At 39.4% G+C, this 27,004-nt stretch overlaps 1 protein-coding gene across 2 annotated transcripts; it reads left to right on the forward strand.

Moving 5' to 3' along the window:
- The first annotated feature begins 3,012 nt into the window (after positions 1-3,012).
- Positions 3,013-26,103, forward strand: nin (ninein (GSK3B interacting protein)). Of its 2 annotated transcripts, XM_077539330.1 has the most exons (27): positions 3,013-3,076; positions 3,204-3,416; positions 5,708-5,801; positions 6,118-6,299; positions 9,631-9,676; positions 9,748-9,914; positions 10,002-10,148; positions 10,338-10,505; positions 11,323-11,459; positions 11,565-11,705; positions 11,833-12,007; positions 12,077-12,187; positions 12,268-12,357; positions 12,821-13,081; positions 13,224-14,221; positions 15,021-16,946; positions 17,733-17,802; positions 18,092-18,256; positions 18,327-18,443; positions 18,516-18,629; positions 19,681-19,827; positions 19,891-19,989; positions 20,062-20,187; positions 21,049-21,141; positions 21,344-21,430; positions 23,975-24,088; positions 24,192-26,103. In XM_077539330.1, the coding sequence occupies exons 1-27, from the start codon at positions 3,059-3,061 to the stop codon at positions 24,402-24,404; spliced, it is 6,219 nt and encodes a 2,072-aa protein (XP_077395456.1). In that variant the 5' UTR covers positions 3,013-3,058; the 3' UTR covers positions 24,405-26,103. The 2 variants fall into 2 exon arrangements, with proteins under 2 accessions (XP_077395456.1, XP_077395457.1); XM_077539331.1 differs by lacking the exon at positions 15,021-16,946.
- The last annotated feature ends 901 nt before the right edge of the window (positions 26,104-27,004 follow it).

Below are 27,004 nucleotides of genomic sequence, written 5' to 3' on the forward strand. Positions count from 1 at the left end.
ATTTAGTTTTTTTAATTATTATTATTATTTATCAAGTGGAGCCCTTGAGGTAGTAAGATATTTTCCACGAAAAAGCGCTAAAACATTGTTTACAATATACATCGCACCGACCGTGTCAACATTGTTTTGACCAATGAGCGCCGGTTTGTGCTCACAAGTGCCCTCCTCTTCCTCCATCAACTGCTTTTCAAAATCGTCCAGCAGCCGCCACGAGCTGACCGAACGAAGGAGGATGGCACTCGCTCAGCCCAACCCTGCCGACGCACACATCCTGTCTCGTTGAAACCACTTTTACATCTCGAACCGCGGACGGAGGACTTTCAAGCTTTTAATATCGGGGAAACCGTCGACGTACGCCCCTCTGTGTGACGGACATGTGTAAAAAAAAAAGTTCGTGTTCGTGTTAGTGTTTGAGTGTTTTTCACTCCTTGTTGGACACCGAGGGGCGGTTTTTTTTCCTTCAAATTTGGAAAATTAGGTGAGTGTCTTTGCGTCTTATCGTACTTCAGAAGTTGTTCATATTTGATTAATAACGGCAACAAAAGTCAAGAGGTGAGGAGTTCGGCGTTCTGAACGAGCTCGGATGGTCAATGCGTGAGTTGCAATGCTATTTTCTGGCCTTATTTCCCTATTATGCGCCTTTCCAACAGCCTTCAAAGTTTCTTAAAGGCCACCATACTTCTGGTTCAACACATGAACCACAGGGGCTTGAGCTACTTGTTGCCTAAAAACAATGTGTCGACGTTTAGCCCCACTCTTCTTGTGGGAAGGCACTCAATAACAGGCCATTTTGAAGCTGGCAAGGTATATTGACAATAATTTCAAAGGCTGCAACTACAGTTAATGGTTATTTTTTATAACCGTTTTCTTATTTGCATTAAATACAACCATTCTGCTTTCATGGAGGACTACAAAATCATCTAATATTTACTGTTGAGACACTGTCATTCTGAGGATTTGGACAATTTTGATCTCTAAACGATTAATCGATTATCAAAATAGTTGTTGGTTAATTTGATAATTGATTGTTGTTGATTAATCGATTTAATTGTTGCACCTCTAATAATTTCAGCACTTGTCTACCACATCATCACATATGTTTGATTAAAAAGTGATGGTCCTCATTTTGGTATTTGGTTCCTTGTGGTTATTTGTTTAAACAAGCTCTGTCTGATATATGTGAAGACCATTTTAACTGCTTGTGAGTCAAGGACATTATTTTGACTGTGTCTGTCTGCTGAACCAGAGAATAAGCTTTCGCAATACAAAGTTTATTATGTGACATTTAGAGTAATTATTACTGATTGAAGTTGCTTATGAAAAATGCAATGTTCAAATAATGGTGAATTCGATTCAATTACAGTCTCTGTTTAAATTGAAAAATTTATTTCCGTATGTTTCTCAACCATGAATTATGGTGGCCTTTAAGGGCCTACATTTTAAAGACAAAAATTTAGTTTCGCAAGTAAATGTACAATGTACTGTATGTGTGATTTGAGTACAATAGTTAAGTCTGTCTGTTGACATTAATTCTCCATTTTAAGTGCATTGTTAACAGTATTTTCATGTTATTTTGGGCTTGTAAATTGTAATCAATTAGGTGGCTTTACTTGGGTTACTTTTGACCCGCACCAGCTGTCAGTCTAAAACGTACAAAAGATGCTGTCTCTTCTTGCATCCAATTGGCCATCATCTGTGATTATCTAGCATCTTGAGAGCTACTCAATAATGGTGCACGTGTAGAATACTGATGTGGGCTTTGTGGACGACCCCCATTGTGCAATGAATGCGTACCCCCTCCGTGTGTGTTGCGAGGGCACCTGGTTGAGTGTGCTTGATGGTGAGCAGCTGGAAAAATGGACCGGCAGGAATTGTCTTGATGCTGTGCAATTAATTGAAATTCAATTACAATTTCAATTATTACACTCCACGATTACAAAATTGCTATAATCGTAAAAAAAGATTATTAATTGAAATTATTTAAATGTTACAACAGTTCTATGGCAATTTATAAGTGTAAAGCAATGCAACTGCAATGCACAATATTTGTTCATGCAAGGAATCCATACTTGAATTTATACATTTTTTTTTATTATAAAAATTAATTTTATAAATTTAGTTTGGTCCAAAAAGAACTTTAATAATTAGTGTTTCAAAGAATTTTATTTGAAACAAAAAAAATAAAAAAATAAAAATTATTATTATTATTAGTTATTATTATTATCATTATTATTATTATTATTAGTATTAGTATTATTATAAATTAATTTAGTGGTATTTACTGGTTTAAAAATGTTATTTTATACCCAAAAATATAAAATTGTTTCATTAATCGTGATTTATTATCAAATTAATTATCAAATTAATCATGATTAATATTTTTTCAATAATCGAGCAGCTGTGCATGTATTGTCATAATTTTCTTACGTTTTTTTTTTTTTTTTACCATAAAGGAGACACAAACACAAAAGTTATCAGTCTTTTTTTCATGAATGACTGCAGACTATCCATCCATCCAACCATTTTCCTGACCGCTTACTCTTCACAAGGGTCGCGGGGGGTGCTGGCGCCCATCTCAGCTGGCTCTGGGCAGTACGCGGGGGACACCCTGGACTGGTTGCCAGCCAATCGCAGGGCTGACTGCAGACTATAATAATTCAAATCAGAGGATTTGGGCACACTTAAAATAATACCTGTTACTTGTTACCAAACACTGACTTGTTACTGCTAGATTTTCACCACTGACTCTGCCTTTATAAACTCATATCTGTACACACCCCTGTTACTGTAAACGGACCATATCAGAAAGAACATGCTTTGACCTATGGAAGCCACACAAAAAAAAAAAAGTCTTCCTGAAAAAAAAAAACCACCCAACAAATAACTCTCTAAAATTAATTAATCGGCCAGCCTACTAGTTCTGAGTCATTGTCAGTGTCAGATTTTGGCCACATCTCTCAATTAGCCAGAGTGGCTAATCAGTTTTAATTGGATTAGCCAAAGTGTGCGCAACGAGGCTGAATCATTGTGTATATGCAGCACTCTGGAGCAAAGATCGATGTTTCCACCCTGTTTAGTGAGTATTTTCCCACCAAAATTGCATAGTGATAGTCTGACTCTACAATTGAGATATTTACACTTGTCACTTACCACCAACTACGCCACAAAATGAGCATTAATTTTCCTCGACTCTCTGTTGGCAGGGCAGGCTGCTGTCCTGTGGGATGGATGACGTCCTGGAGCAGGACCAGTACGAAGAGCGCCTGAGAGAAGTTTTTGATGGCTTTGACACCAGCGGTTGCGGCTCACTGTGCCCGGAGGAGCTGGCCGAGCTGTGCCTGTCGCTGCACTTGGAGGACGTCGCCCCGGCCCTCCTGGACGCGCTGCTGCAGGGTCGGGACCGTGTCACTGAAAGGGTACGTGGCGGAATTATTTGTCTCCTATCAGGTAACAGCGATGTTAGCTTTAGTCATATGATGTATGCAATGTAGCTTTTAAATCTGAGCTTTTTCTTTTTTTTTTTTTTATTTATTTATTTATTTATTTTAAGCAATTTATGATTTTAATGTAGTTGTTTTTATTTTCTCCCTTTCCGTTATAGAAAAAGTAAATGACTTTTGGATTTTGCTGCATTTTACCTGATAGCAAAAAAGCTTTGAACATTTTTTTTTTCTCCACATCACAAAAGCTGCTATTCATTTTGAAAAAAAAATGAAATAAACCTCTGCTTTATTTCAGTAGGCTTTAGTTTATTTTATATATGTCTATTTTATTTATTTATAAAGTGTCTAATATCTACCAGGTATGTGCCGCCCACATGTTTACATATCATTGTTTGATGAAACATGAGAAGCTGAAATGATGAGCCCAAGATTTATTTACATTCTTGCAATTGGATTTAGGTTTTACTGCCTTTTGTTTACACTACACTTGTTTGGCAGAATTTTGTGAAGTTATCTTAGCAACTCAAAGTGTTTAGTAAGTTCACCATTCTGAGGCACTGTGGATAAATCTTTCGTATTGATTCAGGGTTCATTTGCCTTTATTGTAGCAAACGTTTATGTTTAATAAATCTAAATGGTTATTTTAATACAATAAATACATATTCATTTGTTGCTTGTTTCTGTTTAAAAAAAATACATAGGACGAGGACTTTGGAAAAAAAATAATTGAATGTTAAATCAGTCGCAATGTTGAGATGGAAAAAATTGTATTTAGATAATATTTCAAAATTATTCAGCCCCTTTTACAGAAATAATCCATCCATCCATTTTATACTGCTTGTTAGGGTATGGATTATCTGACTCGGATTTGATACATATCTAGATATGTTACTCATAAAGAACCCAATTCTATAAAAGCCATATTGTTAGGGTAAGTAGTGTAGATCAGTGGGGACATGCTTTGAACTATGGAGGCCGCTAAAGAAAATATTGGTCGGGGGGAAAAAAGTCACCATGACAAATAAACTCCAAGTAGTCTATAGAATTGATTAATTGCCCAGCCCTACAGATTGTGTATTACATGTCAGATCATTTGGATAGAAGGGCTTCAATGTCCTCACTTTTTTTTTTTTTTTTTTTTTTTTTTTTTGGGAATACATCAAATAGCTGTGTTAAACCTCTTCAGATAAAATGGACCCCCATCAGCTTTCCTTACGGTGTCTGTTGTCACGACAACCAAAGAATCTATCTTCAATACACAGGGATACTTAAGAGCGTGAAATTGGTCAAATGAATGCAAACATCAAAAGGTTCAGCGAAGACCCGACTGTCACGAACGTTTCTTTGAACAAATATAGTGACAAGAAGAATGGCTCATAAGGGCTGATGTCTCGCCATTTTGCATGGTTTTCTTGAGGATAACCCAAATCACTTAAGTTCATACAGCAATAATAGCTATGGCATTATACTACCAAAAACTTTACATTTAGGCATACCATCTTTACTGTCTGACATGATACAACTTTTAGTTGTAAAACAAGAAATTAAAGAAAACAAGGTGGTCTAATACTTTTGTCACTGTATGCATTATACATAGACCTGTGTGTGAAATGTGAATGGAAGTATGAATTCTTGTTTGTTTTGTGCTCATACCTCCAAATTTTATGATTATTGTATGTGTGTGTTAGAAAAACAAATGGAAATTGGGAAAATCTTAACTAGAATGTCAATTGATGGTGCAAACAACCCCAATAAATTGTTGAAAGTTGCATAAACCCCTATTAAACATTAAGAATAATATAGAGTAGTCAACTACTGGCATAGATGGTAAACCGGCTGCTAAGTAAGCAGTCTGAACCAGTTACTGTTCAAACAAAGCTCACCAAGAGGAAGACCGAGAGGTGCTAAGAGCGAAAGCGCTCTGAAATTTAGTTTTCATGCAAGCATGTGCTCAGACGTCTTGGTTATTGTCTAGCAGCGTGTGCAGGCTGAATAACCGAGGTGGGGGTAGTGTTCTTGGTTATGTGGTGGAGTTAGAGGTGAGTGACCCGATTGCCCACTCATGACATCCAACAATGAAGCCAAAAGCGGCAGACGCCAGCCGGGACGGCACAAAGAAAATCACCATATTCGCATTTGGCAGCTGTCGATTTGTTCAAGCGTGGCCTCGCTCCCCCACTGCAGACGGCCACCCTTCTGAAGAATTTTCTGAATGTCGAATTGTTTAAATAGATCTGCTTCTTATCGCTGACATCTCACCGCAGGTTGACTTTGACCAGTTCAGGGATGCACTGATTCTTGTGTTGTCATCCAGCATCGAGGATCCCCAAACGCAAGAGGAAGTCCCGTCCAGACCAGGTAATATATATTCTACTACTGTTTCCACTTGAGTTCTTGGCACTTGTTGATCCTGGAACTAAAAGGACCATGCCCCTTAAATACACTTAACAGTCCTCCAAATATTTATTGACCTCCCAAATGTCCTAACAGAAATGGAATAAAAGCACATTAGAATAAAATAATAAAGCCAAATAAAAGTTCCATAACCTTTCAAGTGCACTATATTGGTTCTAAATTTAGTCAATAGTTCCAGCAGACTATCCTCCAAAAGTTCCCAATTGTGTAAAGTTCCTGTGGTCAAAACTATTCGTCAGTTCTTATTTTTTGTCATCAGAGTCTCCCGATATCCAACCAAAGTTTGTGAAGGGCAGCAAACGTTACGGCCGCCGCTCCAAGCCGGAATTGGTCGGCACCATATCAGATTTTGGCGAAGACGCACACAACCACGACGAAAACACTGCAGGCGGCGAGGACACCAAGGACAACTATGACTCTGCTATTCCAAGGAAGCGTGAGGTAAAAAGCAACACGCTCACAACCACGGATGCCATTCTTATCACCCGCCGTCCTCATATGGACCATATCTGTCTGGTGAGGCGTTATTCTGGGCTAATCAGCTTGGCCTAAAATGCGGTAGGAAGGTTTCACACAGCCTTGTCATTACATCAACTGTCTGTAAATAAAGCAGTAAGTGTCTGGTTAGCCTGTAAGTAAAGTAGCAAGTGTGTGTGGTTAGCCACAAACAATCGTCACAAAGCCACAATGTTTGCGTAGCATCGCAGCAGGTGTTCCAATAATCTTTCATGATGCGGCTACGAGTGTTTACATCATGAAGTGAATCTTGTCTAATATTATTTTAATACCAATTTTAGAAAGTCCACATTTTAACAAAAAATGTTTAATGGTTAAACACTGACTATCAGATCCAGGTTGGACCAAAACAACCTGAATCTGGATCAGATCCAGATTTTCGGCTTTTTCAAATCTCATCACATCAAGCTGTATTATAGTTTTGGTTAATTTCGAGTTCTTCCTTTTGGATCCAGAAGAAGGTTAGTTGGTATAGTGTCCAACCAAGTTCAATTGGGATCTGATTCAGAATGCACATTTGGCAGAATTTCAAATGTCATCTGGTCAGGTTGTACTTTTGTTATGCGTATTTAGGAGCCTGTTACAAATTCTTTCCCTGGATCGAGATGACATTTTGGAGCCAATATGCCAAAGCCAAATAATTTTTCTAGATTTATTGATTTAGCAGTAAATTATGTTTAACATGGAACCAAATAATAAACTTGACCCAAAAAATAGGTGACAAGGATGTAAAACCAAAAATGTCAAACCAATTCAAATCTGTCTGTTTTCATTTGACAGCCATTTCAAATCTAATGCAATTGACTTTTAACTTTATTCTGTTTATGTGGAATTGCATTTAAATTGAAGTGACTGTTCAGGTGGTTCCCAATGAAATTAAGGAACTGTCATGTCAACCAATTTTTATCTGGATCCTGGCCAGATTGTACATTTGATAAAATGTACATGTTTTATCCAGTACACTACATCATTGTCAAATGTAATCAGTTTAAGCTGTAATTTTTGTGTGTGTTGATGGGGGGTGTTATTATACTATTCCCTTAGATCCAGAATAGATTTGGGAGTTGTATCCATATTATAATTTGGAGCTGTAATTCCAAACAAAATTTGATCCAGGTCTGATCCAGATTTGTAGATTCAGATTTACCGTATTTGAGATTAACATTCAAAATCCAATTAAAGTTGTGATGCTTGTTGTAACTTGTAACTGTCGCATCTCATCAGATCAGGCTGTGAATGAGTCGTGCTTATGCAGGATGTTATTAATGTTCTTCTGTGACGGGCCCCTTTGAATTTTTCTGTAACTAGTCTAAGACTTGACTGCAAGTGATTCTGCTGGCTTTACGGGTCCCTGGATGTTCTCTCTGTCGGTCCCATAATGCTGATCTTGTTGATCTTCTTGCCGGATAATCCTGCTCTCATTGCTGGCATACACGTCTCTCGACAGATGCTTAGGCAGGCCTAAGCTCCTAACGTTTACAGAGACCTTGTCGTCACATTGGCCCATAGAGAAAATGAGGCATCATTTTGGTGTTGATGGAGGGAAGGGTTTGACTTCACTTGAAGTAAATGAACATCAGATTTAATCCAGTGTGAGTTGTGGTTTTCAATTCAGTGACAAGATTTTGGTAGATTTTATTGATTTGGTTGGTTTCTGTCGTTTTGGTTCTGTGTCGCCATTATAGTTTTGTTTTTTTTTGGCCAATTTTAGGAGTCATTTACAGACTTCCTACGAGAGATTTTGTCTGAATGATACCAAATTTGAATCATGTGTACGAGATAGATTTAATTTGTGTGAAGAATTTGAGGTTTTGACATTGTGTGTACCATTCAGTAGTTTCAGCAAGCCTGGTATTTTTGGTGTGAACAGACTACTTTATGGTTTTTGAATTTTGGCCATTTCTGGGGTTCCTTCAAAAACGTATCTGCAGAAATTTTGAACCATGTATTCTAGCCAGATGAGGAAGTCACTGTGTTCTTGAGAAACTCGGATGTTGACAAAGAAGTGTCAGCTGGTCATCATGATGGCTGCACCAGCCTGCATCGAGTGTGTTGATATTCTGTGTATTGTGCAGATTTCTGAAGACAAGCGTCAATGTAGTGATAATGAATAGAAGTGTGTCCTTTTTCTAGTTTTGACAAATTCACGTGACAACAATGCTGCAGTGACCAGCGATGATGGGTCAGGCTTGGACATTTAACTGGTCTGGACGGAGGAGGGTACCAGGAAACAAAGACTCAACCCACCCCTCCTCTTCCTCCTCCTCCTCCTTCTGGATTTCTCCACACCATGTATCAAAAGGCCACTTGCAGATTCCCCATCTGTTCTTCATTCCCTCACTCTTTGCTTCCGAAACAATAGGGTTACCCCCAGGCCAAAGCAACCAAATCAAAGCCTCCGCCTCCAGCTGCCATTCAACCTTAAACTCATTTAAAACTCACGCTTGTAGCAAAAGAAGCAGCTGCTGCACAGACAGATTCGCCAGCAGCTTTATTTATTGCTCTATGTGATCAGTTTCTCAGCTGGATCCTTTTCTCACTCATGAGAAACTTTTTTTTTTTTTTTTAAATGGTCTACCAGTTGGATTTTTTATTTTTTTTTAAATACCATATGCCCCCTCATACAGAAATCTAGGTTGAAAAAATGCCATCTTTTATAGGCAATGTGACTTTTAAATGGAGTTGAAATTCTTGCTATCTTGAATGGCCACAACATTTATAGTATATTATAATATTTTAAGAATAATTGGCTACTTTGAGTAGCACGTAGCTTTTTCGAGACACTTTTTTTTTTTTAAATATTTGTTTTTTAAAAGGGCTTGGCGATTAGGAGAAAATAATCATCATTTTGATTGATATTGAAATCCTGATTAAGAAACATGACTACTAATTTAATTATTTACTAGGACTGTGAAACTTACAGTTAACGAATTAATTAACCCCCAACGTATTACTCATGTATTAACACAGATTAATCACACTATTAATTTTGACCGCAGATGATCCTTTAGCTTACAGCGGATGGTTACGTTAAAGGTAGCGCAGGTAGTGTTTGATCAATAAACTTAACTACATGTACATACATTGAAGTAAAGCATTTAATAAGTGTTTATGTATGACATTCAGAATATTTGTTCTGGCACAAGATCATCACAGTGATGGATGATGTTATCTGGAAAAGTCTATACAGTAGTAGTTTGTTAAATGGTGGTTATGTTTGAGTCATATGCATTATTTTTGTGTTTCTCTCCACCAGCGCTGGCATGCAGATGAAACGAGCACAGAAGAGTATGAAGCAGAAGGTTTGCTCTAGTTTCCTGCCAGATTTCCCTTATTTAGACATTGGTCACAAACTCATCCTTGTATCTTTTAGGCCAGATGCATCTGTGGAACCCAGACGAGCCGAGTACACCTCGAGGATGTGTCTCTGCTCCCCTGAAGGAGAGGCTGCAGGAAGCCTGCGAAGAGTTGGCCATATCATGGCACGGATGCGCCGGACACACGGAACTGCTCGCCCTGTGCGATTATTTAGGCTTGGAGGTGGGCAAGGAAAGCACTTGAGCGAAGCCAGCTGGGTTAGGGCTAGAAGATATATGGCCTTAAAAATCAATGCATTTCCTCTGTCAGATAAGTGCTGATGCGCTCCATGGCTTGAATGGGGACGGATGGATCAATGTTCAAGAGTTTGTTTCCATGGTTTTAAAGTACAACAAGCCTGCCACCCCGTCGGCCTCCACTCCTTACAGGCAGCTGAAAAGACAACACTCCACTCAGGTAGGCTGACCTTGTCTCAGAACTTCTGGGACAAGGTTTACAGCACTGTACTAAACGTCCAGAAACTCAAAAAGATTAACTTTTAGCTCTTGTTTAGGTAATCAACTTCACATAGTTTTTGTTTCAAGAATAGTTCCTGAAGGTACTGTAGTCTTTCACAACTATTGACGTTATAATTTATTCTGTCAGCCCTTTGATGAGCTGGGCCGTCGGATTGCCAACCCCTCCACCCTGATGAGCAGCATTGGCATGTGTCTGTTCTCTACCCTGGACGATGGCACAGGCTTCACTGCAGTCGAGTCAATCATTGATGCCTGGATGGAGGAAGGCATAGAAAATAGCATTGAGATCCTGCAGGTGACGCATGCTAATGAGACATTTCCCGAGTTGTTCTGTGGCCTGACCGATATATGCAGTGTTTTTTTTTTAGGCTGATGCCAATTCTGATAAACGATTAATGAGACGATTATGTTAATATATGATTAATATATCTTAATGCTTACGAAAGGAAAGATATGAAACAGGCAAAAAATAAGCAAAAACGTACAAATTTAGCTTTAAATTCAAGTTATAAATATATGTAGTACAGCAACGTAATGAGTGAAGTTACTGGAAAACTATGATATATACATATGCCTTTTTGACAATAAATCACATTTATTTGACTCCATTATTTTCTTTGCAATAAAGTGATGACTTCAAAATGGAACCATAGACCTTTTTTGCATTTCAACTCTGATAGTTGCATTTGAAATATATGATGAACATGAAGAGAGAGACCCAAATTTAACTCTGAGCATGAATATTGATCTTCTTAACATATTTACAGAAATTGCATCTTAATCAGCATATAAGAGGATCGAGGAGGATGCGTTTCACACAGTTCTGTATGCATGTCCTTTGCTTCCCGTCCATATCAGAGCAGTGTTTACTGTTTCATGAGAAAGTAAGCTTATATCGGCGTTTAATTTCCAAAATGTCAGCCAATTGTTATTTTATAAAGGCCTAATATCGGGTGACGTAATCAGCTGGCTGATCAATCGGTCGGGCCCTAATTATTACTATTACTGTATCCTTTGCATTGATTAGTAAAAAATGTCTTGTTTGTATTTATTTTATTTGCAAGAAAATCATGGTTATATGGTTGTCAAAAAGGTACTTTCTTGTGTTGCAGGCTTTAAATTTCAGCCTTGACGGCAAGCTGAGTCTGTGTGATCTGACCGTCGCGCTCGAAAATGAAATCCTGGCCACCAAGAATGGCATCCACCAGGCGGCACTGGCCAGCTTCAAAGCGGAAATCAGACATCTCCTGTTAGTCTGAGCAGAACCGGAGTAAAGTAATTTCCATTCAATTATGACTGGATGATTTAGTGTCTTTTTTTTTTTTTTTTTTTTTTCTTCTTCTTCCTTTTCCAGAGCGCGCGTCGACGGCGAGATGAGGGAGAAAGAGAAAATCCGATCAGACCTGGAAAAGGTGGAAAGGCTTAAAACCCAGCTGGCCACCGAGGTGGACGAGCATCACTTGTCAATCGAGTGTGCAAATAATCTTAACCTCAGGTAAAAAGGTTTTCCCCAAGACATTTTTTTTAGCTTTGTTAGTGAACAATGTTTTTTACGCAAACCACCCTGGTATTAATGTATATTAATAACTACAATAAATGTATTGCATGTGCCTGTTACTCAGGAAGCTAGAAGAGGAGCACCAAGAGAAGCTGGCGGCAGTGCGGTCTGAGCTGATGAAGGAGATGGACCTGATCTGCCAGCAGGCGGCGCAGCAGCGCGAGGAACTGGAGGCGGAGGTGGAAAAGATCAAGGAGGACGAGTCCTTCCTCAGGGACCACCTCTCCATCTCGATCAAGGTAGGTTCGAATTTGCTGTATTTCCTACAGATTCAGGTTCAGTAAAACGTTGTGCCCTGGTCGTCAAAGGAAAACAGACGTCTAGAGATGGATTTGCTCGATTGCAGTGAAAAACTGTCAAAGGCCCAAAGCCAAGTCACAAAACTGCAGGCCAGTTTGGACATCATGATGAAAGAAAAGGTAAGATTTGAAAGGAGACACTTTTGATTCTTGCCTTAATTAAAGCAATTCAACTACATTTGTGTCTGCGTGACATTTAGTTTGGTGACCTGGACCCCAGCAACGCTGACTTCTTCCTGCAGGAGGAGCGCATGAAGCAGCTGCGACTGAGCTACGAAGCACAGTGCAGGGTAATATTGTGTTTGCAACATACAAGTCAGGTCCATAAATATTGGGCCATCTACAAATATTCTTTTGGCTCTAAACATCACTGCAACTGTTTTTGATTGGCCTTAACTCTCACGGTGAGGGTGTTTACATCCAAATCAGGTGAATTATGTGGATTTACGTCGGATGATTGACAGTATTAATGGATCCCTTGGGGGCCAGATACTGAGAGATCAAAAACGTTCAACTGTTTACAATGACATTGAACAGGCTGTTCAAGAAAAATTGAGGCAATGAGCTGCTTCATGAAAAGGAGAGAAATTGCAAGGCAAACATGCAGTGTTTGAGTGCTGTGCACAACAGTTTATTTTATACAAAATATCGCGTTTCCTTGTCATCACAAACCCAGTTGTTTACTTACCGTTTCAGATGGTCAAAGCTGTTGTGGTAAATTTTTAACGGTGTACCTTTTGATTATTTAAACAGGAATTGCAGGATCGCGTGGATGAGCTGCAGTCCGAGCTGCAGGACTTTCACAGCTTGGGCCGACCTCAGCAGCCCTGCCTCCAGCCTCTTTCAGAGGAGCTGGAGAGCAACAGCCCCGGCGTGGAGTCGGACCAGGGCCTCGGCTCGGACGAAGTCCATCCTTTCATCAGTATGAGCCTGGAAGCGGAGATGATGCTGGAGCAGCAAAAGGAGCAGCATTTGCGCCAAATGGATGACTTGCGGAACCAGCTGGATACCAAAGTATGTCATCTTAATTGTTTAATGTTGTATTATCAAGTTTTTTTCTGTATTATATTGCCCCCCAGGTGGTAAAGGCTCTCTCACCTGAATGTGCAGAATGAGGAAATCTGAAACTGAGACTCAAATGTTTTCTTTGCTGCAGATTAATGAATTCAACGCTGTGGTTGAGCAACACGAGGACCAGAAGACCGCACTGGCCCTCCAACACCTGCAGGAGGTCAAGGCTTCGAGGGAGGAGCTGGCCAGTGTTCGCTCACGGGAGCAGGAGCTCCAGAGCCAGCTTGAGCAGGCACAGCGGGAGCGCACCCGCCTGGAGGAGGAGACACGGGCGGAGGCGAGCACCTTTCGAGGGCAGCTCCTTGAGGCGGAGAGCGTCGCTGCAGAACAGCAGGAGCAGCTGAGGAACCTGCAGAAGCAAAAGCTGGACCTTCTTGCTGAGATGGAGGAGATACGAAACCAACATGCCAGTGTGATAAAGACTCTGGAAAAGGAGACTGCAGAACTGTTGGAAAACAAAGTGCAGGACTGTGAGAAGAAACACCTGGAACAGCAGGACGAGTTGGAGAAGAGGTGGGCAGATTGTTTGGAAAGGGAGAAGGAACTGCTGAAGCAACGCCATGAGGAAGAGCTGACAGCCAGAGTCGAGGAGGCGAGAGCCAGCTTGGAGGAGGAACACGGTCGGACTGTGAAAAAGCTGACTGACGAGTGGCAGGAGCAACAAGCTCTGCTGGATGAGCAGAACAACGAGTCCCTGCAGGCGCTGTTGGAGGAGGCCATGCTGAAGCTAATCAAGGAGCAGGAGGAAAAGGAGACCCGGCTCCGGGAGCAGAGTGAGATCAAGGGACTGCGCCTTCAAGAACAGCACGAGCAGCGGGAGGCCAAGCTCAAGCTGGAGTGGGAGCAGGAGAGGCTGCAGCTGGTGGAGGACTATGAGGGCATGCTCCAGGAGAGTCTGGACGAGGAACGGGAGAAGCACCAGGCCGAGACGGAGGAGCTGGAGAAGAAACTGGAAGACCTGGCGGACCTGCAGGAAGAGACCCATCAAGAAGCCCTGCGAGAGATCAGAGTTAAACACGCCGAGGAGATGAACACTCTCAGTGGAATGCTGGATAAGCTACGAGATGACATCGCTAAGGAGAGGTGAGGAAAATCATACAAATCATAATGTGGAGCACTTTATTTACGACATTCCAGAGTATGTTTTGAGTTTGTGAACGGCATGCAATGAACTTGTTTGCACAGCGGTGTAAGAATATGTTGCCATACACTGAGTTGCTTGTGAACTAAAACAGAGCTAGCCTATTGCACAAATTGATGTTACTGTCCCATGGGCGATGTGATACATTGATATTTTGTACCACCTTATTTACCAATATAATTTTTTGGAATGGCAAGCGCTGTGAGAAACATTTACAGGAGCTCAACATATGACTGAAAGCAAGTGTGAAAACGCTGAGTTTGTTGTACTATTACAAATACAATCTGAAACTGGGGGTGTAACAGGACAGCAAATCCATAGTTTGGTACAAAATTTTAAACATGTAAAAAGGAGCAGATTTTATTAAGTTTGAAATTAAATGTTAAACTATGAACATTATGAACAATTCAAAAAACAAAACAGTAAAATGTGAACAAAAGAGATTTTACCAACAAATCTAATTACTAATGTGGCACATCAAGAGTTTGTAATATTCTTTTCGGAAATTAACAATATAGACTCTTAAAAACGTATCCGTTTTACAGAGGCTGAACTGCATTGTTAGTTTATGCAGTAAATGTGGCTAGAACAGAATGCAGTTCCACTTCCTGTCCTTAACTTAAAATGTTTTTTATGCGAACTCACCTTTGTACCATACAGAAAAATATGACTGCAAATCCATGTTACACCCCTAGTAAAAAGTGTCCTCTGCTGTAACGACGACTACATAACCATGTACAGGCAGCAGACAGAGGTGAGCTTCTCCGAGAAAATCAAGCAAGTCGAAGATCGCTTCTCGGGTGATCAAGAATCCGCGGCTGTGCGCTTTCAGGCGGACATTTTGAAACTGGAACAGCATTATCAGAGTGAGCTGAGGCAGCTCTCGGAGAGCCACGCCGAGCAGAAGCTCCTCTCAGAGGCGCAGTTGCAGAAAGCGCTTCAAAGTGCTGAAGAATGGCAGAAAACGATGGAAGAAGAAACCGAGAGACTTAATCAGGAATGTGTTGAAGAACGGCTTGAACTGGAGAAGGTCCATGGAGAAGTCATGCAAGCGATGGTAAAAAAGACCCAGCAGTTGCAACACCAAGTAGAGAGCAGCACAATAGCTGCCCAGACCAAAGAAATGGAGCTGAGTCACCAGCTGAATGATCTGCACAACCGACTCCAGGAGAGTCTGCAGGCCAAGGAGGAGCTTCTTGCTCGGTCTGACAAGAAAGCCGAGGATGCTGAACTCCTGCTCAGCCAAACGGTAGAAGATTTCCGACAGGAGAGGGAGGAACTCCACAGCAGCTACACGCAGCTGGAGGCACAATACGGAGAGATTCTTTCAGTATCCCATAGGCAGACCGCGGACAGGATCTTGCTCCTCACAGAGCGTGATGATTTGAAGCTGAGGATCGAGGATATGGAGAGGCTCCTCAAGCAGGCGGTGGATGACTTTGAGATGGACAGAAAGGAGCTTCAGGGACAGGTGGCTATTCTGGAGGAGAAATTGAAGGAAAGACAAACCCAGGATCTGTTTTTGGGCACATCTAAGAACGAGGAAACTGCTCAGACATCAAGTCCTGAAAATTCTTTCAGTGAGAAAGATCTGAAAATGGAGAGCAACTCAATGAATGAGTCTTACAAAAATGTATCACAATTGAAGATGGAGGCAAGTGAGACCTGTAATGATCTGAACACCTCAAACTTTGAAGAACCTAACGACAACCATGAAGGTGTTCTGTGTCACGGAGAAGGCTCTTGGATTACCACTGACCTTGAGTTACCGGAGACTGATGGAAACTCAAAGTCATTCTCACACAGTCAATGCCAAGATAAAAACTTATCACTTGAGGTATCTGAAGCTTTGGACTACCACAAAGAACAAAGTGCACCTCAAGATGTACCTGCCTCTACCATTGAAAGCCCCATACATAAGGATCAGTGGAATACGGAGACCGTGGTTGGGTCCTTGGTCCTTGTGGATCCTTGTGAACTATCTCTAGATGATTCCGAAGATGATCGTGGTTCAGAATCTGACTGGGATCATTTAAAAGGTGAACATATAAATGTTAGTCCTGTTTGCGAATTCCAGGATTTTTCTATTTTTCAACTGCACTCTTCATACCGTCAAACCAAAGAGGAGCATATTCTCCTTCAGGAGAAAAACCTCTTGCTCCAGCAGAAGAGTGAGCTCCTCCAGAGTCTTTTGGAGCACAACAGCAAGAAGATCCAAACGGGCTGCGAGTATCTAGAGGAAAACTACAGCCTCAAAGTCAAAATGTTCCTGCTGATGGAGCACATGAAAGTTCTGGAAATCCAGGCCTCCAAGCTGAAAGAGCTTCAGGCTCGTTACGAAGACTGCATATGCGAGAATGCCATATTGAAGGGCCAAAACGCTGATCTCAAAAAGAAGGTTTGGAGACTGCAAAGCTGGATGAGTGATGAGAGGATTTCTCTCACAGATGACATCGGCAGGATTCGACAGGAGAATCGTAAGCTCTCAGAGTTGTTCATGGAGTTTGAAACGCAAGGGGACATCTTGGATCCCGGTCCCCCCTGGAGCAGAATTTCCGAGGTGTCGCCTATCAAGGACAGCTGCGGTGATCTTCAGTTGCAGACCAACAAACTTCACCAAGCTATCTCAGAGCTACAAGCAAAGAATGCACCCACATGGGCCAATAGGTAACGTGGAGACAACCTTGGACTCTTGTCCCCAGATTTGTGCTGTGGCCTGCGTTTATCCCCATCTTTCCCTCATGTGCCTGACAGTATTGTGACTAGAACCCGAACTGCCCCAAAACTGCACACCTGTCATGGTAGTACTACTGCCCTTCTAAACGGAGACGTAATAACAGAAACTGAAACTACATTGGGTTGGTTTCTACAGCAGTACTAGAGTCTCTGTGTAAAAGGAGCTCTGTAGACTTGTGCCTTAGCTGATTTGAGTCCTACATCAGTGATTCTCAAACTCTGGTCTCCAGATCCCTAGGATCCATAATCTGTAGGTCCACAAAATATTATGCAATAAATTATTACTTTTAATTTGAAAAAAACAAAAAACTAACGGTACATTGTCGTACTAATTGAGCAAATCCACTAAACCAATTACCACTTAGCTTTAAGTAAATACAAAAACTTTTTGATGGAATACAGTAGTCTTTTCCACAATAAATGCCTTAATGTTCAGATAATGGATAATAATAATAATTATTATTAATAGTAGTATATTATTGAAATTTGCTTAAAATTATTCTTTGTTCTGGTAACTGTTGACTCTTTTCCTTAAAGAAGACTTAGTCATTGCAATTTTTTGTAATTACTATGGTTGTTAGGAGTACTCATAGTAGTTACGTTTAAATGGTTTAAGGATTATAGTGAGTCCTTTCGTGAACCAAGAAAGTTTGAGAACCCCTGCTGTAGACCAAAATTTAACACATACCTCATGATCTATTTGTATTTATATTCCAGACAAAAACTGGAACAACTCAACCAGGAGAAGGTTGCCGCTGAACAGGCAGCAGAAAATTTCAACAAAGAGGTGAGGCAAAAAGCAGGAATCCATATCTTGATTGTCAAGTTGTGGTTGACAGTAGGTACTTTTGACCGTTCTGAGTTTGTATTTTTATGTTTGACATTTGTTTGTCTGGTTGAATTAATGGCTCTCCTTGCCCACATGGAAGGGCATCACAGTACCCTATCGCTCATTTTTTTCCCTCCTCCAGTCCCCACTTCACCTGGGCGACGACATATCTGAAACCCGCTTGTAAAAGTGATCCACTGTACTGTATTTTCCTTGGGGCACGTTGTCACTAATGACCGGTTTTCAGATGTCCGACCTTCGCTTGCAAAGCCAGCGACTCCAGAACGAGAACAGGATGCTGGCGGACAAGAACGCCCTTAGCCTGGCTGATGTGGAGGAGCTCAAGAGGCAGCTGGCCGACCTGATAAAAGACGACGAGAAGCAGGAGGTGCTCATCAGCGAGAAGAATGAGGTGAGCATGTGGTTCGTCATGGTGACGTGGTGGACGCAACCTCGTGGTTAACAACCTCGTGCGTTGTTAGCTCTCAGCTTGCGTGCATTCTCTGGAGGCAGAGTTGAACAAAGCTGTGAAGGACACAGCCAGGCTGGAGGAAAATAACGCCAAGCTGGTCCAGCAGGTGTCTGGCCTCGAGGAGAAGGTAAGGCCATCAGGTTGAAGACCTACGGGTTGGTTTCCTTTTAGAGCAAACAGAGTATATTTTTGTGCGCAGCTGATGGAGGCGGACTCGATGGAGAATCATCTCGGCCAACTGACTGAAAGGAGAAAGGATGCGGCCAAAGAGACTCGGGGTCTTCGCAAGCAGCTGGCTAAATTCCAGGAGAAGGTAAAGACTCTTGATTTTCTTCTTCTTACACTCTAAACAGTTGGATCAAAAATAACCAAAAATTGGGTCAAAAAGGGACCGACTGAACTTTTTGTGTGATTCAATTTAGCCGAAAGTTGGGGCAAATGAATAACCCACTAAACAACCCATATTAACTGAGTTGCTTCGTGGGTTATTCATTTAATTTGACCCAACATTTTGGGTTAAACAATTCAGAAAATTTGGTCAGTTCATTTTTTATTTTTTTTGCCAAATCCAATTGGGCTATTAACTCTTTCAAAAACCCACAGACGTATAAATACGTTTTTCAATACTTTGTTCTTTACTCCCAAAAACATGTTTGTTTTTTGTGTGTTTTTTCTTTTATACTAGAGCATACAGATGTCTTTGATACAGCTTCTGACATAAAGAGGTCGTTTAAAGTAATGGTAGTGATTGCAAAAAATGGCCAGCAGGTGGCAGCAAAGTATAAGAGATCAGCCAGGGCCATGTTGCAACAAGCTCTTTTTGCCAGTATTTTCAACAGGTTCGAGAATGATGAAATTTAGCAATATTCTAATGCTAATTGCTGCAAAATGGAACGGATAAAGATATACTTTTTTCCCTGATGAAAGACGAGACTGTAATCTTTTCTTTTTTTTGTAGGTTCCATGTTTTTATAGCAATAGAACAGAATATTCTGTGGACCTTGCAAAATCAGTCAAAATCCAGTAAAATAGACGGGAGCGAAAGGGGTCGCTTCAGTCAAAATGGCTGGGAGTGAATAAGTTAAATTAACCAAAAAAAGCTGAGTCACATGAATAACCCACAAACCAACCAATAAATTGGGTTGCTTGATTGAATATAATTTGATCCAACATTTTGGGTTAAATAATTCAAAAAGTTCGGTTGGTTCATCTTTGACACAATTCAATTGGGTTCTTCAATTAACCCAAAAATTTGGGTCAAGTGTTGGTCCATTCTTGACCCAATTTGGGTTATTTTTGACCCAACAGTTGTTAGCATGTACCTATCCACCCTACCTATTTTGTTCTCCATTTCCAACTCTCAGGTGAAGGACACTGATGACAACCTTCTGGCCCTGAATCACCAGAAGACTCGCCTACGGTCGGACCTCCGCATCATACAGCAGGAGCGAGATGCCCTGCGCCAGGAAGTTGTGGTGCTGCACAAGCAGCTGCAGAACGCCTCCGATAAGGTCCGACTTGTTTTCTTGCAGACCGCCGTGTGCGTTTGTATTCACAACTTTTGTCTTCTGCAGAACCATGTTTTGGAGCTGGCCTTGCACAAGTCGGGCATCCAAAGTCCCAGCAGGAAGCTCTACAGAGATGACGCACCACAGCTGAAGGAACAAGACAAGGTTTGAAATCGGAACTTGACGCTTTGATCTTGTGGACGGGCATGAATGTAAGCATGTTGTCACTGCGCGCAGGTCGGTATCCTGTCCCTGAAGCAGCAGCAGCAGCACAGAAACAGTCAGGCGATGCTGCTCAAAGCCTTGGAGCAGGAGAACGTCTCACTCAAGCAGGAAGTTGATGCACAAAAGCTGCTCATCAAGGTATCAATGCATTCTTCTACTCGCATTCTTTCATGAATGTTTCATGCAGGGTTTTACAATTTTACTAGTCATGGATTCTTTTCTTCAGGCAACTTTTCCTTCTGCCTTTCTTTACTATTTCACTTCCTGCCTTCCCTCAGTTGCGTTTTATTCGGGTATCCATTCTTTGACTGCTTTCCTGCCTTCTTTCTACTCAAACCTGTTTTTGTTTTTGTTTTTTTGTTTTTTGTCCTTGCATCTACTGGTATTCCTTCCTGACCATTTCTTGCTTCCTTCCTTCAGACTTGCTCCTTCTTTCTGTCGCTGAAACCTTTTCTGCCTTCCTTCAGTACCTCATTATGTCATGTGTTTTTTTCTATTCATGCATCCTTCCTTAGCTAAAACCTGATTTTTCTGAATTCCTTTCTTCCCTCATACCTATCTTTCTTCCTTTTGAGACCTGCTTTTTCTACCTTCCTTTCCCTATTCTTCCCCCTTGAACTGGCTTTTCTGCCTTCCTTAAACTCCTTCCTTCCCCAGACCTACTTTTGTTTTTTTTTGTTTTTTTTTTTGCATCCATTCTTTTCTTAAACCTGCTTTTTGGCCTTCCTTCCCTAATTCCCTCAGTTTTTATTCTTGATCACTTCAAATACGTCATCCATCCTTTCTTTATCTCCTACCTAAAACCTTATTTTTCTTTTTGTATTTTTTTCATTCATGAGATTTTTTTTAATTCATTTTATTCTGTCACAAAACATAAAAATAAATGAAATGAAATGAATTCCCTCGTACACTTTTTGTTTTGCACCTGTAAAAAGAGAAACACGTTAATTTCAAAGATGTTCTCCTACTTTTTGGACTACTTTTGTGTCTTCATGTCAGGACCTTGCTGCTAAGGAAGGACATGCACATCTGCAGGAGGAAAATGAGGCGCTCAAGGCCGAAATAGCTCGACTCACGAAGCAATTCTTTGAGGTTGGCAATACAATTGAACTTGTGTTTCAAATAATTAAGCTAATGCTGTTTTTGTTCATTTTTCTAAATGGTCAAGTGATTGAAACTATTTTTTTAACCATCAAATAGCCTTTATAATCTTATACGGTGGGTGGTGCCTTGTACATCTTAAAAAATCAAACGTGGCAAGCTCATTGCTAAATGTTTCTGTTCCCTTTTGTAGTCATTCCAAGTTCACTTCAACGGACTCCTGCCGAAGTCGCCCCACAGGACGGTGACCGGTCATTGTTCTGACGCCAACAACGTGCAGGTACAATAATACAAACATGCCATTTTGGGGGGTGCATTTCCCCAGTCACCTTCACACAACCTTCATGCTGTCATGCTATGTTATGTTTTCATGTACGAAACAGAGTAGGACACAATTTCCGTTTCTCTCACCAGCACTGAGGTGGCGTCCAGTCATGTCACTCAACTTCCATTCGCTGACACATTCAGGGTTGTAAGAACATACCCATGTCGAGATAAATCCTTGTGAATGATCATTTCATATTTCCTCATGGTTTGCCATGTTTGCAGCGCTCCTCTTGTGTTTCACAGGTCCATCTCCACATTCATTGTGTGTTTGTTTTTGTTTTCTGGGGGTTTGGTGTTTTTTGCTTTTTACACCTACTGGATTTTCCTTTTTGGTGTGGTCAAACCTTCATCTCTCACCCATTTGTCATTGTTCTTATGGTCCAGGTAGCGAGCATCAACACTTTTTCATGAGTATAGTGCACTTGCAAAAGGTTTACAGTGAGCTTCATTCTTTCCACATTCTGTTTTTTACAGCCTTATTGAAAAATTGATGGAAATAATTCCCATAAATAATAATTTATGCAGTCTTATTTAAATAAATGTTTTCCCTCCAATTTTAGAATAACACTCAGTTAACAAAATGTAGAAAAAGGGAAGCCCTGTAAATATTTTGCAGATAAAGTATATGTATGCTTATAGGATTTATATATTTTATTAATTCTAAAGTCTCATGACAAAGGTTACAAATAGCATGTGAATGCTGTCTGACATTTTGTAGTCATCGTTGGCATAAAAAGACGGAATGTCCCACTAGCCAAGACTAGCCACTAAAAATGTTGGTAGAGCTTAGCGAGGCTGGAGCTGTGGTGAAGTGTACCTTGCCTTTCTTTCTCCAGGGAGTCGTGACTGAGCAGCAAGCTAACGCCAACGCAGAAGGCTACCGGCGGATCGGCGGACTTTAACACCGGTGTCTTCTCTCTCAAGATGGCCGCTTTGTATTTATTTATTTATTTATTTTTTAATTGTGGCATCCTCATAGGAGACTCGACGACACAAACGTGTCGATGCACTGCTGCTAGGTGGCCCACAAGTTTCCCAATGGGATTTCAATGGAGATTATCTTGAAGATTTTTTAGTATTGTTTTAATCAAATACTCTTGTTTTTAAAAGACAGGATAATCCTTTTAAACGCGTGTGCGCTTTCTGTGCGTCCTGCTAATGTGATTGTTTGTCACATGATCAGTGAAGACAAAGCGTCTGAGACTTGGCTAGCGTTCAAGATGTTTAGTTACAATTCATGACCATTCAGGTTTCTTTTCCTCCTGTTTTGGTTTGCTTTTTATGACTGTATTATTTGACTTGCACATGGTGTTTTTGAATGTTTGTTCAAGCTGCTTTTATTTTATTTATTTTTTAAACTCGTTTTGTCTACAGGGGCTTTTTTTTTTTTCGTGTTGCTGCTGCGCTTCTAAGAGTGGATCACTTTTTTCTTTTTTTCCCAAGGAGGAAAAATGACCCTTAAATTATCACAATGTCACACATGCACCTCAGTTAATTTTGAATGTTGAGTTATGTATGTTGGAGTCACAAGATCCATGTGTTCTCGTTATGTTTTTATTTATTATTATTTATCAGTATGGTGTTTTATTTATTTATTTTTTGAGGGAAATAAAGCATGATTAATTATATATATATATATATATATATATATATATATATATATATATATATATATATATATATATATATATATATATATATATATATATATATATATATATATATATATATATATACATAATTTTTTATTTTTTTTATTGCACATTTCCCTCCGACACTGCTGGTACTTTTTTTTTTTTTTTTTTTTTTTTCCTTATCTCAATTGACCAAGGTTATGAAAATAACCTAACATTAGTGTACTGACTTTCAATGGCTAGATAAAGGATTGATATGAATTTACCAATTGAGCTGTGTTCTTACTTTTACTTACACCCGTAGAAGGAGTTTCTAGGTTGGTTTTGTACATATATTCTTGTTTCTATTACTAATTTTGACAATGTTACCAAGATGATCGTTTGGGTGCCAACTTTCAGTGATTGGGAAAAGAAAAGGGTGGATTTGGATTTACCTTTTCATCTACGGCTTGTACTCCAATTTCCAACTTGAAGTATAGTTTCTGGAATGGTTTGGTACATATTTTTGCATTGACAGTTGTTAATGAGGTTGTCAAAATTAATTGGAATGGATTTGCATTTACCCTCAATTATATGCCAACTGCCCAATTTCCACCTCCTTGAAGCATATTTCCTGGATTAGCTTAGTATATATTTTCTTGTGTCTTAACATTTTTTTTAAACTATTAATAGCACAATTCCCTCCTCATTTTTTATTTTATTTATTAGAAATGCAACAGACATTGTTTAGTTTAATTAAATAAAATCTCTAGCAAGTACTGGTCTGTTGTGGGTTGTTTTGTATTTCACTGAAATGCTCCCACTTCAGTCTTATAATTATTAAATCATTAATACAGTAATTATAGTTGATCTTTCTTCTCCAGGATGGCCAGGAGCCCCGCATGGAGCGCATGGAGGCACGAATGAAGGAAATTGAGGCATCGCTCCGAAACGTCAAGCTGCTTCTCAGAGAAAAGGTGGCCCAGCTCAAAGACCAGGTCAGAACTTTATACACAAAGTTGTAATATGCGTGTGTTGGCTTGGTACCCTCGACGATTATCTTCCAAAGTGTATTTGTTGACAACTACCGACTTTTCCCAGGTTCACAAGAACAGCAGAGCGGACACGCTGATCCGAAACCTGTACGTGGAAAACGGTCAGCTACTCAAGGCTCTGGAGGTGGTCCAGCGGCGACACAGAAAGGCGGAGAAGGCAAAGCAGCCGGCTGAGGACACCTTGACGCTGCACGCGAGAGTATGTGGTCCAAACCCTGCACCTCTCCTCTCATCATCTTACAACTTTAAATGCGCATAATGTGCACATTGTTTTTAGTATTTAAAAAAAAAAAAAAAAATATATATATTATTTTTTTTATTTTTATTTTTTATTTTTACCCAAGCGTCAGTATTACATACAGTGAATATGCAGTATTTTTTTTTATTATATATTTTATGTGTCGACATCGATTGAATGTATTGCAGTTGTGTATGTACAGTGTTATCTCCTTCCCCACAAAGTGGTGCAAACTTTTTTTTTTTTTTTTTTTTTTTTTAAACTTTGATAAGCTGCCTACACAGTTGTATGTGTATAATGCTTATCATTAAAAAAAAAATACATTATGAAGCAGTTAGAGCTACACCAATTGAAATTTCAATTGTTTGTATGAATTAGTTTATTCTTTTTTTTTTTTTTTTTTTACATATTTGCACTTCAAATTAGTGCTGTTCTATATTACCCTTGTAATACGATGACTTGGGTCTTCTAATATTTTTAATTTATAGACATAAGATTAAGAATTTTCCTCTAAACCACGTGTCAACATCCAGTCCTAGGGGGCCTGAGTCCTGCATGTTTTTGAGGTTGCTCGTCTAAACTAACACTAATCAAGAAAAATAGTTAAACGTAAAATGTCATACTTTTCGGAATATTTGTACATGATTTCAAAATGTTGATGTTCTCCTAAAACTAGATCTTAATTAACATATTTTGGATTTGTTCTCGTAAAATTGCAAATTTAACTTTATTCTTATAAAATTGTTTTTCCTCATATTTTAGTTTTTATTCTTGTAGAATTACTCTTTTAAAATATCATCGTATTTTGACTCCATTGCTATTGAAATAAATAAATAAAAAATTGGGTAAAGTTACAACTACATTCTTATAAAAGTACTTTGAGTAAGTATGTTTTGACATTCTTGCAAAAATTGACATTTTCATAAATTAGATCTTGACTTTTTTTTTTTAACTTAATTTACTTTTGTCTCATGAATTATGACCGTATTCTCCAAATATTTGCACTTTATTTGTACAACTTAATTTTGTTAGCCTTTTCTCACCAGTGTGGCCCTCATGCTCAGTTGACAGCAAAGTCCTGAAGGAATCATACCTTCTTCATTCAGAGCAATTATGTTCCCATGCTGTTTCTCTGGAAAGAGTTGCATAAAAAATAAAAAGGATATAAAACACGTTTCTATAATGGTCTCCCCTCACCCAAGAGACGGTAATTCCAGAGCCAAAGATTCTATACGACTTCCCTGTGAGGAGGTTTTCAGTGTTGTTTGAATTTATAGAAGCGTTATTCTATACAGTACATACCAAAGCACAAATCTGTCTGTCAGCTGTGTGTTCATGCTCGTCAAACAATCATGAGAATTTCTGATATACACTGTCTAACTTGTTTTAAATGTAAGCCAACACTACCTGTTGCACTCACTTTAAACGTGTTTTGATGGTAATGACATGTTGCAGTATAATGTGTATAGAGATAAAAATGTGTACACTTTAGGGGCGGGTGTATTTGAATTGTTTCTGGTTTCTGACCAATGAAAAGCAAGGTCCAAATTATATGCGTTTTTGGTTCCACTGTTGTGGAATGTGGTGGTGGTGTTTTTTTGTTTTTTTTTGTATTTTATTCCACACTACTTGTAATTATTTTTTCCCATGTATTTTTTTTAATGTTTTCCTCAAGATTTACATCTTTTTCACTGGACAGCAGTGATGTTAATGCAGCAAATTAAATATATCACATGCAACTTGTGTTGATTCTTGATTTCTTTAAATTGCAAATTTTATTACAATTTTAACGGCTTCCTACCCAGTAAAAAAATATATATAACAAAAAATGTTTTAATTCTTTACATTGTTATGGCTGTACGTTTTTATCAAGTAAAACAGAGTGCTGTTTCCCTGTCCACAGAAAAAGCTGAACATCACTTAATGTAAAAAAAATAAAATAATAATAATTAATTATCAATCTTCACCAAAACTTATGTGGATACTTCGATCACTAATATTAGAATGATTGGCACAATATTTTGGATTTTATGGGTGTAAAAGCTAAATCTCCATAAATGACAAAATATTGGGGTCATCGTTCTGTTTTCGGAGGTTGATTAAGTAATGAATGTATACAGTGTTCCCTCGTTTTCCGCTGGGGTTAGGTTCCAAAAAATACCCGCAATAAATGAAATCCGCGAAGTAGTTAGCTTTATGTTTTACAATTCTTATAAATGTTTTAAGGCTCTAATATCCCCTACCACACAATTTAGACACTTTTCTCATTGAGGCATTTACATGTTCTCACATTTCTCTCTTGTTCAAACATTGATAATGTTCAAACATTCATAAATTTTATAAAATGGGTATATTACTGCAAAAAAATATGCAAAATTGCACTTAAAAAAAATCCGCGATACAGCGAGACCGCGAAAAGTGAACCGCGTTATAGCGAGGGAAGACTGTACATCATTTTGTTAATGATTGATTGTAGTTTTCTGACATTGAGTGACTTTTTTTTTTTTTTTTACGCAAATCTTGGCAAACAAATTAGCAAATTTCGTGTTTTGGTGTGGGGGCTGAAACGGGTTAATGACATGACCATTCTTTTCATGGCGAAAGATGATTCGAGATAGCGA

This window comes from Festucalex cinctus, chromosome 12, assembly GCF_051991245.1.
Source record: "Festucalex cinctus isolate MCC-2025b chromosome 12, RoL_Fcin_1.0, whole genome shotgun sequence".
Lineage (NCBI taxonomy): Eukaryota > Metazoa > Chordata > Actinopteri > Syngnathiformes > Syngnathidae > Festucalex > Festucalex cinctus.